This window comes from Piliocolobus tephrosceles, chromosome 15, assembly GCF_002776525.5.
Source record: "Piliocolobus tephrosceles isolate RC106 chromosome 15, ASM277652v3, whole genome shotgun sequence".
In the NCBI taxonomy this organism is placed as follows: Eukaryota; Metazoa; Chordata; class Mammalia; order Primates; family Cercopithecidae; genus Piliocolobus; species Piliocolobus tephrosceles.
This window is the reverse complement of record NC_045448.1, coordinates 3152865-3166136: the sequence shown is the minus strand read 5'-3', so window position 1 is coordinate 3166136 and position 13272 is coordinate 3152865. Positions and strand designations below refer to the sequence as shown.

Genomic DNA, 13272 nt, shown 5'->3' with positions numbered 1-13272 from the left:
GGTGGAGGCGCCCGTGCGAGGGAGTCCGAGGGCTTGGGCAGGGTCAGAGGGTGGAGGCGCCCATGCGAGGGAGTCCGAGGGCTTGGGCAGGGTTGGCGCTGGAGGCGGCTGTTGGGTCTGACAGTTGGGTGACTCTGATGACTGAGTGGGGGGTCAGGTCAGCACAGGGTGAGGAACTGGGCACAGCTGACTGGAAGGGCTGGAAGGGCACTCCTCGCCTGCTTACCCATCGTTACATCTGCTGTGAGTGGAAGGACGGAGATAGGGGAGTAGCTTGGGAGGGACATGGAGTCAAAGACAGTTTTGTTTTGTTTTTTTTTTCCCGAGGAGAAGGAGACATGTGAGCTATTAACGAAGAAGCCAGAGAAGAGGGAGAGGTGGAGAGCAGAATGGCTGTTATGGGGGTTTCCTGGGAGCCAGAGATGGCTCTGTTTCCTTGGGGACCTGTGAAGTGAGTTCTTTCGTTGCAGCTTAAGGGGCTAGGCTTGCACCAGGGGCTTGCGAAGAGATTATAGGTAATATCTGCCCCAGGCAATACAAAATGGAGGCGGTGAGGGTGGAATGAAGGCACCTTAGCATGTGGAAAGGTTTGGACTTCAACGGGTAAGTGCAGGAGTGAATGAAGGAATGTGTGTTAGGGCTTCTGGGCTCTCAGAAATAGAGCTTCACCACCTCAGTTTTCCTGGAGGGTTTATTTTCCTTTTAATGCACTTCAATTCTTTGACTGCATTTTTTCTCTTGGGTGTAGGAGATGAGAAATGGGTATTTACGTAACACAGAATGGGGAAGTTAGGACTTTGCCCCCTTTCCTTCTTTTCCTTTGTTTCTTCTCTTGTTCCCTCCTCCCTTCTCATCTCCTTCCTTCCGCCTCCCCTTTTCCCGCACTTTCCCCATCCTGACAGTGCCCTGGTGTTTGGTGAGCAGCGCTCTGTAGTGGTCCTTTCTGGAGGGGACTCTCAGTGTAGGAGAGCAGGTTCATCTGCCCCTGGCTTGTATCTCCCCTGCTTCAAGCAGAGGCCCCTTTCCACCTGCTGCCCTTAAACCTTCTAAGCGGGAGAATTCTGATAGCAAGCTTTAGTGGACATGGTTTGCTACCTGTTTCTGGTAACCACTTACTTGCTTAACCTAGTAAGCAAATGAATACAGTTGTGAGTTTCCCAAGGGAATGGTGTGCGCTCAGTTAATATGTCTAGGTACTGATATTTCTACCTTCTCCAAGTAGTCATAAGGTTCCTGATGATTCCTTCCTGCTATGATCCTAAACTCTCAGCATTTCCAATTCCTTTGCCTAGTTTGGTTCCCTACAGGGTGTTGGCAGACTAGAATTTGGCTTTGTGAGAAAAACACCTTGGCCTTTCTTTTCCTTTTCTTTTTTTTTTTGTTTTTTTGAGATGGAGTCTTACTCTTGTCACCCAGGCTGGAGTGCAATGGCACGATCTTGGCTCACTGTAACCTCTGCCTCCCAGGTTCAAGTGATTCTCCTGCCTTAGCCTCTTGAGTAGCTGAGATTACAGGTGCCCACCACCACATCCAGCTAAGTTTTGTATTTTTAGTAGAGACGGGTTTCACCATGTTGGCCAGGCTGGTCTCGAACTCCTGACCTCAGGTGATCCGCTCGCCTTGGCCTCCCAGAGTGCTGGGATTACAGGCATGAGCCACTGCGCCTGGCCTCACGTTGGCCTTTCTTTATGAGAACTGGGGAAAATGCATGGAATTTCTATTATAAAGTGACCTGTATTCCAACTTCTACCAAAGTGCCATTTGTGTTGCCATCTACCCTACCCTACCATGAGAGAGCCATAGCCGGGCTGAACGTTGGGAGTGTGGGTTCTTTTTCCCCTTTAGTAGCTTCAAGGCAGAGGCAAAATCACATGACCTTGCTGGTCCTCAGTTTCTTTATGTACTAAATGGGAATAATCCTCATCCTGTCTTCCTGTGTACTTCATTGAATTATGAGGATGAACTAAGACAGAATATGTGGAAATGTTTTTTGACATATTATACCATAAAAATTTGATCTTTTATCATAAGGTCGTTGGAACACCTGTAAAACGATCATTCTGACTAGACTTAGTGGTCATTTTATCATTACTTTAATCGAAGAGGTAGAGTTATACACATAGAGATCTGTCACCAGAATGGCCCAAATTAAATAATTTTTGGAAAGCTCTTAAACTTTGTATTTCACTGTGATTTTTAAAGATACATTTTAGGTATGTCTATACAAATGATTTTCCGTTTCCATTTCTTTTTAAGAAGTATCTTTTCTTGTATGAGCTTGAATAAGATAGTTCCAAATTTGCAATGCTTTTCTAAAACTACATCCTCTTCACTCCGTCTGAAACAGATGATCTATTTAGACTTGTTTTTCTGCCTGCTTACCATGATTCCTCTCCAGGTATGCAGCTCTCAGCTCTGCAAATTGCTTTAGAGTGGTGTAAATTGAATGCTGGTTCATTATTGTCACTCAAGTAGCTTCTGCATTTTCTGAATTGCCCTTCGTTTTTCAGTATGATAGCCACTGATACAATTTGCTTATTTTTGGTTTTCTTCTATTTTCAAGTGATGGCATTTAATCCTGCCTTCTGTCCAACTTGGAGCTCCTGGGTTCATTTTGATAAATGTTAATATGTTGTTATCATGGTCTGTGCCAGAGTTTTTGATACTTAATCGTCTATCATCTTGTCTTTTAGTCTTTTTGAGTCTTTGTCTCCTCTCTCCTAATGAGAGTCCAAGTTTCCTGAGGGCAGAGGTGGCGCCTCGTACCTCTTTAATGCCGCCACTGTACCTGCTACTAGGCAACCCTTCATCACTGACTTGAGGCATAGACAAGCTTTTCTGTAGAAAGTAATCATTCCCTTTCAGGTGGGTCCTCTCCTGGGGGCTGTTTTTGGGCCTTTTGGGCTTTTTAACATCTAGGGTGACAACACAGTCCTGCATTTGAAAATCTTGGTGTTCTTGTCTGAAGGTGGACCTGTCCCAGTGTTCTCTCTCCTGACCTGGGGTTCAGCCTTGGAGCCATCAGGGCTTTGTCTTTCAGGAATGGCTTGCACTCCTCCTCATCAGAGTCATCTTTCTCCAAGCCAGAGTCAGAGGCTTTGTGAACTTGCTAATAATTATATGCAAAATTTTCTGTGCATGTATACACATTTTTGGCAGAAGGCCTATAACTGGCTCCAAAAATTGTCCAGGGAAGTTGCAGCAGAGGGTAGAGGGATACCGACAGTGGGACTCTTTGGTGGGTGTGTGTGTGTGTGTGTTTTTTAGTAGAGACGGGGTTTCACCAGATTAGCCAGGATGGTCTCGATCTCCTGACCTCATGATCCGCCCGTCTCGGCCTCCCAAAGTGCTGGGATTACAGGCTTAAGCCACCGCGCCCGGCCGACAGTGGGACTCTTAAATGCTCCTTGAAGAGCTGAATTGACCCCCACAGATATTTTCTCCAAGTGTCTAATCATGGACATGTTGCTCTAGACATGCGTATTCTTGGTTTTATTAAAATGTATTTTAGCTGCCGAAGTTTTGTGCTGCCATTTTGGGAAGGTTGGAAACATAGATAATATCGGTTATGTTTTCTAAGAATAGTTCATGAAATTGTTCTCTCTCAACTTTTTTTGCAATGGACACCCAAGAGATGTCATTGTTTTGCTCTAGCTGTGGAAACCAAGTCAAAACTAGGCAGAGTAAATGGTCAGGGCAACCGTTCACTTGTTTCTCTTACCTGGTTTTGAAAGAAAGGAATCAAAACACTGGAAAGAACATGTACGAGCAGGATGTGACCGCAGCCGAGGTGGGAATTGGGTGTCAGGTGTGTTCGGAGCTCCCTATGGGAAGGGGGCGTGACCGAATGGGGGCGTTGAGTGAACTGTACGGTGCAGGGTTAGTTTCCTGTTGCTGCCATAACAAAGTCCCACAAACACAGTGGCTCAAAATAACATTATTTGATTATTTTACAGTTCTTGTAGGTCACAAACCCAAAATGAATCTCCCTGGGCTAAAGTCAAGACATAAGTAGGTCTCTGTTAACTTCTTGGAGGCACTAGGGGAGAATCTCTGTCTTCACCTTTCTTAACTTTCAGGGGCACCCACATTCCTTGGCTCATGGACTCTGTTAAAAGAAAAACTTAACTGAATTAAATGTAAAGGACTTTAACTGAACAATGATCAATTCGTGAACTGGGCAGCCCCCAGAATCACAGCTGATTCAGAGAGACTCCAGGGATGCCTTGTGGTCAGAACAAATTTATAAACAAAAAAAGGGAAGTGACATACAGAAATGGGAAGTGCGGTACAGAAACAGCTGGATGGTTTACAGGCTGGAGTTTGCCTTATTTGAACACAGGTTGAACACTCAGCAGTGTATGAGTGGTTGAAGTACGGCTGCTGGGATTGGCCAAGACGCAGGTGTTACAGGTGCAGACTCCTAAGTTAGGTTCTCAGTCTTGTCTACATATTAAGTTAGGTTATGGTTCATCCACAGGGACTCAAATACAGAAGCATGGAGTCCTTCTCAGGCCATATTTCGTTTGCTTTAACAACTCCCTCATTTGCCTTCAAATCCAGCAACAGCCACCGGGTCCTCCTCACAGCTGCCGTTGTTACTGGTGGAAGGTGTCCAGGTTCTTGGCATCTTGAGCAAAGAATTGGACAAAACACACAAAGTGAGGAAAGAATGAAGCAACAAAAGCAGAGAGTTACCGAAAATGAAAGTACACTCCATGGGATGGGATTGGGCCGAACAGCCGCTCAAGGGCCCCGAATACAGAATCTTCTCGGGTCCAAATACCCGCTAGAGGTTTCCGATTGGCCCCTTCGTGTTTACCCCATGTAAATGAAGTGATGGCCCACAATCAGTGTGATTGGTTGTGGAAAGCAGCCAATCAGAGCAACCAATCAGAGGCTACAGTGAAGTTACAAAGTTACAGCCTTGTCCAAACGTCTGATTGGTTTGCAAAAAGCAACCAGTCAGAGGTACTTCCAGCTTCTCTACTGCCATGCAGAAAGGGTGAGGGTCTGCAAAGGGTGTAGCCTCTGGTCCTGTTGTTACTTGGGTGTAGAAAATTAGGGTTTTCCTTTCAGTCTACTTCTAGGAAGTCAGCGTGAATTGGCCTTAGGTTCCCTGCCTCCAGATTCTGTTCTCCTGCCTCACCACCTCTCTGGTTCTCTTTTCTGTGGTCGCATTTCTCTGGGACTACAGCCAGGAAAGGTTTTCTGATTTCAGTGACCCACATGATTAAATAATCCAGGATAGCCTCCTCATCTCAAGGTCCTTAATTTAAGCACATCAGCAGAGTCCCTTTACCGTGTAAGTTAACATTCACAGGTTCTGGGGATTAGCATGTGGATATGGGTGGAGGGCCATTATTATGCTGGCCACAGGGACGTGATTCAGGTGCAGTTAATGCTTGTCCTAAAACAGAGATGGATTTGAATTTATAAGCCTGCAGTGCTAGTCACAGCTCTAGTAACCAGTTGTATAACTGTTTCCTCTAAGCCTCAGATTCATCACCTGAGATCTTAGTTTTATCTTCTAATTATTAAACGTATTAACCATAGCTATTGCAACTGAGGCTGTTGTATACAGCCTGCATCTCTCTTTCAGGAAATCCAGCCACTTCTGAGACTGTTGGAGGCTGATAGCTCTCAGCTGGGCCCTGCTCCAGGAATTGCCCTCAGCTGAATGAAGGCACTTTGCCCAAAGTCACACCCCTCCTCAGGGACAGCCTGCATCCAGTGACTGACCCATGGGGGTAGGGATTGGGTGATATAAAACCCTGGCCATTTGGCCTTAACTCTGAAGGGCCGTCCAGCTCTAGAGCTCCCCACTGGATTGGCTGAGGCCTCCATTGCAGATGTGATGCATTTCATCTTCTCCCTCAGCCCAGCCCTTCCTCCTTCACCCCAATATGGAATAGTTCCCAAGAGCAAGTCTCCTTTACATACCTTTAGAGCTTTAGAGCTTGCTTCCCAGGGAATCTGTTTGAATCCTCTGTAGCCCTTTTTCTGTTGGTTGTTGTTTCTTTTGGTTTTTGATCATGTGGTTTTGTCTTATTGTATGACTGGCTATTTTAATTAATTAATTATTTTATTTAGACAGGGTCTTGTTCGGTCACCCAGGCTAGAGTGCAGTGGTGTGATCATGGCTTATCTTAACCTCAATCTCCTGGGCTCAAGTGATTCTCCTGCCCCAGCCTCTTGAGTAGCTAAGTCAACAGGCATGAGACACCGTGCCCAGCTAATTTTTACAATCTTTTTTTTTTTGCAGAGATGGAGTCTTGCTATATTGCCCAGATTGGTTGGCCAGAACTCCTGGCCTCAAGTGATCTTACTGCCTCACTCTCCCAAACTGCTGAGATAAGAGGTGTGAGCCACCATGCTTGGCCCTATGACTGGCTATTTTTGATTAAATGTTGAACATTTTTCTGTGTCAGATTTTAGAAACTTTGGATGTTATCTTCCTCCAGAGGATTGACTTCTGGCAGGAGTCTGGCTAGCCTAAGAGCACTGACCTGCTCCAATCAGGATTGAGATGACTTGGAGCTTTAGCCTGTGCAGGTTGGTCTAATTCTAGTTTGCCTTTACTCCTGGGCTGTATACCTGTGGGGTTAGTGCTTTACAGGCTCTTCTCCCAGGTGGACCCTGTGCTTGGGTTTTTGTGCCCTGAGCTCCATAAGTCTGTCAAAGCTCTCTTCAGCATCAGCCTATCAGCCATGCTTTCCAGATTGGCAGACGCCTTTAGGTGAAGAGTGACCAGGTGTTGGGCTTCCCCACTAGGCTTCCTCCTGTCCTGGATCTTGGCACTTCTTCGTTGCCTTGGTAGTTCTCTGAGGCTGTGAAACAGATTCAGGTTATTCCTTTAGTTTTTTTTAGTTGTTATCTGCAGAAGAGTTGGTTTAAACCCCCTACTCTGCTATTGCTGGAAGCTATTTTCTGTTGTATTGTTGAAGTATAATTTGTTTAACCAGTCTTTTACTGTTGAAATAATAGTTTTACTAAAAAATAAACATTGATGTGTACATAATTTACATCTTTGTTGCTTAATTTTTTACCCACTTACAATTATTTCCATATGCAAATTTGAAGTGGAATTGTGTTGAAAGTGTGCAAAAGTCAAAGGCTTTTAATACATACTTCTAACTTGTTTTCCAGACACTGTACTAATTTATACTTTATCAACAGTAGATGAGATCAACTGCCTTTTTCATCTCTATTAAATCTAACTTCATAAATGTGCATGTGTTTTTCTTCCGTCCTGCAGGCACGTGCTTTAACACCTCAAACTGCAGAAACAGATGCCATTCGGTTTTTGGTTGGGACACAGTCTCTTAAATATGATAATCAGGTAACTATTTTCGACAAGTGTATACATGATAATTGCTAAGCCTATTCTTAGTTTCATAACCATTTTGCTCTGATTTTCCAGCAACATTTGAGAAATTAATGCCACATAAACAAAATAAAACTTTCACTGGATTTAAGTCTATCTTCAAATCAAAGAATATTATCCATCTCTATGCATCGACTGTATTTAGTAATTTAAACTTCCTCTGTTTGGCATGACCTTTGTAGTCTTGTTTGGCTCTTGTGATTATATAGATTTGGTTCTATAAGCAATTGAGAAGCAAGGATATGTGGTCACCACTACCCCTTCTTCTTGGGCCTGTGGATTACTTCTTTAATTGCTCATAGAACTCTTTCTAGGTGAGTGTGGGCTGGGTCACAACCTCATCCCCACTTGATCCAGGCTGTGGGGAAAAGAGAGATCAGACTGTTACTGTGTCTATATAGAAAGAAGTAGACATAAAAGACTCCATTTTGTTCTGTATTTGAGATGCTGTTAATCTGTGACCCTACCCCCAACCCTGTCCTTGCAAGAGACATGTGCTGTGATGGCTCAAGGTTTAACGGATTTTGGGCTGTGCAGGATGTGCTTTGTTAAACAAGTGCCTGAAGGCAGCTTGCTGATTAAAAGTCATCACCATTCTCTTAATCTCAAGTACCCGGGGACACCTACACTGCGGAAGGTCGAAGGTCGCAGGGACCTCTGCCTAGGAAAGCTAGGTATTGTCCAAGGTTTCTCCCCATGTGATAGTCTGAAATATGGCCTCCTGGGAAGGGAAGGACCTGATCGTCCCCCAGCCTGACACCCGTGAAGGGTCTGTGCTGAGGAGGACTAGTATAAGAGGAAAGAAGGCCTCTTGGCAGTTGAGATAGAGAAAAGCATCTGTCTCCTGCCCATCCCTGGGCAATGGAACATCTCGGTGTAAAACCCGATGGTATGTTGTTTACTGAGAAAGGAGAAAACAGCCTTAGGGCTGAAGGTGGGCCGTGCTAGCGGCAATGCTGCTCTTTATGCACTAAAAAGGTTTATGGAGATGTTTGCATATGCTTATCAAGGCACAGCACTTTTCCTTAAACTTACTTATGTGACAGAGATCTTTATTCATAGACCTTCTCCCTATGCTGATCCTATTTACCTGCCACTTCCCTTTTTCTAAGACGGTAAAGATAATGATCAATAAATACTGAGGGAACTCAGAGACAGGTGCCGGCGCGGGTCCTCTGTATGTTGAGCGCCGGTCCCCTGGGCCCGCTTTTTCCTTCTCTATACTTTGTCTCTGTGTCTCATTTCTTTTCTCAAGTCTCTCGTTCCACCTAATGAGAAACGCCCACAGGTGTGGAGGGGCAGGCCGCCCCTTCACCAGGCCACTTGATCTGTCACTGCCACTTGATCCAGGCGGGGATACACATGGAACCCTTTTGCCGTTCTGGCCACTGTAGCGGACACTCAGGAGATCTAGATTCGGTTCATGGCCTGGCAGTAACCATGTGACTTTGAGCACATGGATTCCCCTTCTGGACTCCATTTCCCTCATTGCTGAAGTGGAGATTACAATGAGTTGCTGCCGGGAAAATGTGCGTGAGGCCATGTCAGACATAGTCTAGGGCCTCTGTCCAGCTTACCAGATCACACAGGGGAAATGGCATTCAAATAGCTGTTGAAGAATATGCAGGCCTGGATAGGATACAGTGAAACTGTCACTCTCGTATGTCGATAAAGATTTAAAATCAGCATAGTTACAGCTACTAATTCAGTGATAGATCCTTAGAGCTTCATAAATAAATGTTTATGTACTTAATCTGTAATTCCTGTATCCCAAACCTAGAAAAAAATCATTATACGTGAAGAATATTAATTATAATGTTACTTATAGTCATAAAAACTTACAAACAATGTCAAAATGCGTGAATGTTAGGTTGAATGATATGAAGCCACCTGTAATGACGGATTCATACACTTCCCCCAGGTTGAATCTGGTTTCTCAGAGTGAATAGTATTCCCTTGTTACACTCGTTAAAAGTTACAGACTCTTAAGAAACATGACAACTTAAGAATTGTTAGGTGATTCGGTGGGGTGTGAACACTGTGCTTATAGTGTGATCACCGCGGTGTGAAAAAGCAAAGTGCACAATTGAATCCCTTCTTGGAATAAAGACTGGAAGAAAACAGGCCAAAAAGGACGAAAAATTGAGCCACGGGTTATCTTCAGATGCTATTCACAGGGAATGTGTTCCAAGACCACCCAGTGGATGCCGGAAACCTTGGCGAGTACTGAACCCTAAGCATAATATGCTTTTTCCTGTACTTACATAGAGGTAAAGTTTAAGTTATAAACTAGGCACAACAAAAGGTTAACAACATAACTAATACAAAAAAGAACAATGATTATTGGTTATGAAAGTTATATGAATGTGGTCGCTATCTCTCAGAACCCCGTACTGTGCTATACTCACCCTTCTTCTAGTTTTTTTTTTTTTGAGACAGAGTTTCACTCTGTTGCCCAGGCTGGAGTGCAATGGCACGATCTCAGCTCACTGCAACCTCTGCCTCCCAGGTTCAAGTGATTCTCCTGCCTCAGTCTCCTGAGTGGCTGGGATTACAGGCATGCACCACCACACTCAGCTAATTTTTGTATTTTTTTTTTTTTTTTTTGTAGAGACGGGGTTTCACCATGTTGGCCAGGCTGGTCTCAAACTCCTGACATCAGGTTATCCGCCAGCCTCAGCCTCCCAAACTGTTGGGATGGCAGGCGTGAGCCACTGCGCCCGACCACTCACCCTTTTTCTTGAGAAGATGTGCAATAATACAAGGCCTATGTGATGAGATGAAGTGAGGGGAATGACTTAGGCATCATGATGTAGCGTTAGGCTCTTATTGACCTTCTGAGGATGTGCCAGAAGCAGGAGCATATGTTTTGGGTGATCTGGATCATCAAGCCATACAGTGTTGATGGTTAGATGTCAGGAACAGACAGTGTGGATGGCTCAGGGGCAGGTCTCTTTTGTAGCATGGATATGCTGATGAAAGGTGTCAGGAACAGATAGTGTTGATAGCTCAGGGTATGGATATCCTGATCAAAGGGATGGTTCATGTTTCCGGTGGGATGGCGTGGGACGGCTCCAGACTTCACTGCACTACTCAGGATGGTGTGTGATTTAAATTTACGAATTGCTTATTTCTGGAATTTTTTCATTTAATGTTCTTGTGCTACACTTGACCACAGGTAACTGAAACCTCAGAAAGCAGAACCTCAGATTGGGGCAAGGTGGGGGCAACATCTAATCAGGATGTAAAATTATTTTCTTTCTTTTTGTTTTCAGAATGTGTATATATGTATGTGTGTTACTTTTCTACTGGAAAAAAATATAAGAAGGGAATTATTTATATATAAAAATAGTTACCAATGTCCACCTGAGAGGGAAGGAGGGCCCGCCATGAAGATGGCTTGTGGTTTCAGGGATGGCGCCTCCAGGGGAATTGGGGAGTAAAACCCACATGGGCAAAAGTGGCACAGAGATAGGATGGGAGGCACGCCACTCTGCCTTCCAAATGCAGCTCCACAAAGCAGAAGCCAGCAGAAACCCAGGAATTCAACACAAAATGGGGCCATGGAAAGCATGAGAGTTATGAGCCAATTACTGTGTACCTGCTCTTAGCCATCATGTGGTAATGGCATTTCCATTTGGTAATGACATTAATGAAGAATCATTGGTACCAAAGTTATCAAAATCGAGAAATAAAAGAGGCCAGGTGTGGTGGCTTACACCTGTAGTCTCAGCACTTTGGGAGGCCAAGGTGGGTGGATCACTTGAGATCAGGAGTTTGAGACCAGCTTGGCCAACATGGTGAAACCCTGTCTCTACTAAAAATACAAAAATTAGCTCAGTGTGATGGCAAGCACGTATAATCCCAGCTACTTGGGAGGCTGAGGCCTGAGAATCGCTTGACAACTGGGAAGGTGGAGGTTGCAGTGAGCTGAGATCACACCACTGCACTCCAGCCTGGGTGACAGAGCAAGACTCTGTCTCAAAAACAAAAACATAAAAAAAAAAAAAAGAAAGAAAGAGTCAGCCCAAAATGACAGAAAGGGTTTTAATCTGCCTTAATTTGTTTTTTGTTTGTTTGTTTGTTTGTTTTTTGTAACGAAGTAACATCCAATTAATTATTTTAAAGAAGCTTTCCAGTTTTTCTGTTTCCTTCCTTCTAATTTGAAGAGTTCTGATAATTTCTCAAGTTAGTTCCCAGTATCTTATTTTTTGAGTCAACAGTAGGTTTTATTACACACCTCATGTATTTTCACACTTGCCTGCAGTTGTCTGTGTGTGAATCCGTATAATAGGTACGAAGCTGTGTTTTTGACTTGCTGGTTTTGTCTTTCTGTTTCTGGTAAAGGCATGTGACATTGTTGAGCTGTTCGTCCATTCATCCACTCAACAAATGCTTACTTCGTAGATTGACAGAACTCTTTAATTCCTCTTTTTTATGTACTGGGTACACAAAAACTGAACAGATATTTGTGTCCTGAGTTCAGTGTTTAGTGAAATGGCGAAATGGACAAGCAGATACTCACAGTACTGTTAGTATTACCATCTGGTATAGTTTGGGCCTGTCTGCACCTAAATCTCATGTTAAATTGTAATCCCCAGTTTTGAGGGAGGGACCTGGTTGGAGGTGATTGGATTATGGGTTTGGATTCCCCCCTTGCTGTTCTTGTGACAGTGAGTGAGTTATATCACAGGTCTGATTGTTTGAAAGTGTGTGGCCAGGAAGGCTCCACTGGCTGTGGGCTGCCTTCTGTGACAATAGAGTCTGGCTTCCTCCCGCACAATCGAAAGCCCCCGCCCCTCGCTCTGGAGCTCCAGCTGTCCCCGGGGAGTGGTAACTGGGAAGGGTTAATGGCTCCTGGCGTTGCCTCAGGCCCTCACTCCTTTCAGGCAGTCATTAATTCCCTGGAAAATGCCCGGTACCTGCATCATTACTCCACAATGCAGCTGCGCTATCTTTCTGAAAATGTGGGGACTGTCACAGTTGCCAACTTTCCTCTGAGGGACGAACTGATTTGTGTCCGTTTCCTCCTATGGGACAGGACTCTGTTGTAGCTCCCTTGCTTGGGGGCGGGGGGACAAGGATGTCTGGGGTCTTTGCTCGCTTTCTGGGGTTCTCCTTTGAGGAGGAGCTGGAGTTCTTCCTGGGGGGTGTGCTTATGGCTTCGCATGGGCAGGGATGAGGAACAAGGGGATTTCCGACCTGAGGCACTTTAAGTGCTTCTGCGGTCTGCCTTTCCCACAGACTACCCGCTGCCTTCTCATGTAGATAAGGGGTGAGTCTGAATCTTCCTCTGGAGACCTCTGGGAGTGCCTTGGTGACAAAGAGGACCAGCTTTGCCTCTTCTAACGTAGAAGCATTGACCCAGTGGCTGGGATCCTTGTCAGTGAAAAGACTGATGTCACAGAAGGGCCATGACAGAGCAGCTCGTTTCTTCCCTTGGGTAACTTCTTAGTTTCTCAGCTCAGCTGCATGGTTCTGCATCTGTTTTGATTTGTGACAGCTTTGTGCCTGCAGCCCCGCTGCCTGCAAGTCCTGTTCTCACCTGTGCTCAGAATCACCAGGGCGCTTGGTCAGCATTCAGATTCCCAGCCTCACTCTAGACTAACTGAGCCTTGATTTCTTCCCTGCTGCTGCCGCTCTCTCCTCCCTCACCCTTCTCTCTTCCTTTAATGGTAAAAGGACCAGGCTGCTCAGGGTCACTGAAGCGTCATAGGGTAGCCTGGCTTCCTTTTGATGAGGCCTGATCCAGAGGCTCCAGCCTGTCACTAAGCGTCCCTGACTCGCATTTCTGTTTCTTACTGTCTTCAGTGTGAGCTTCGTCTTCAGGGGTCCTGTGTTTTTAGGGTATATCCCTAGATGGTCTGCCATACTTGGAAATTCTT

The 13272-nt window shown here is 45.0% G+C and overlaps 1 protein-coding gene across 7 annotated transcripts in view; it reads left to right on the top strand.

Moving 5' to 3' along the window:
• The window catches only part of EIPR1 (EARP complex and GARP complex interacting protein 1), a 173420-nt gene that overhangs the window by 9960 nt on the left and 150188 nt on the right, over nucleotides 1-13272 (top strand). For 4 of the 7 annotated variants that reach the window (XR_002728297.2, XM_023198726.2, XM_023198717.2 and 1 more), the window contains exon 2: nucleotides 7259-7342. The exons of 2 other annotated variants lie outside the window; for them this stretch is intronic. Coding sequence is in view for 3 of the 5 variants with exons in the window: in XM_023198726.2 (XP_023054494.1) it covers nucleotides 7259-7342 (84 nt within the window). In the remaining 2 variants the exon portion in view is untranslated. Of the gene's footprint in view, nucleotides 1-7258; nucleotides 7343-13272 lie in introns of those variants that run through there. One more of the 7 variants, XM_023198738.2, reaches the window with a different exon arrangement.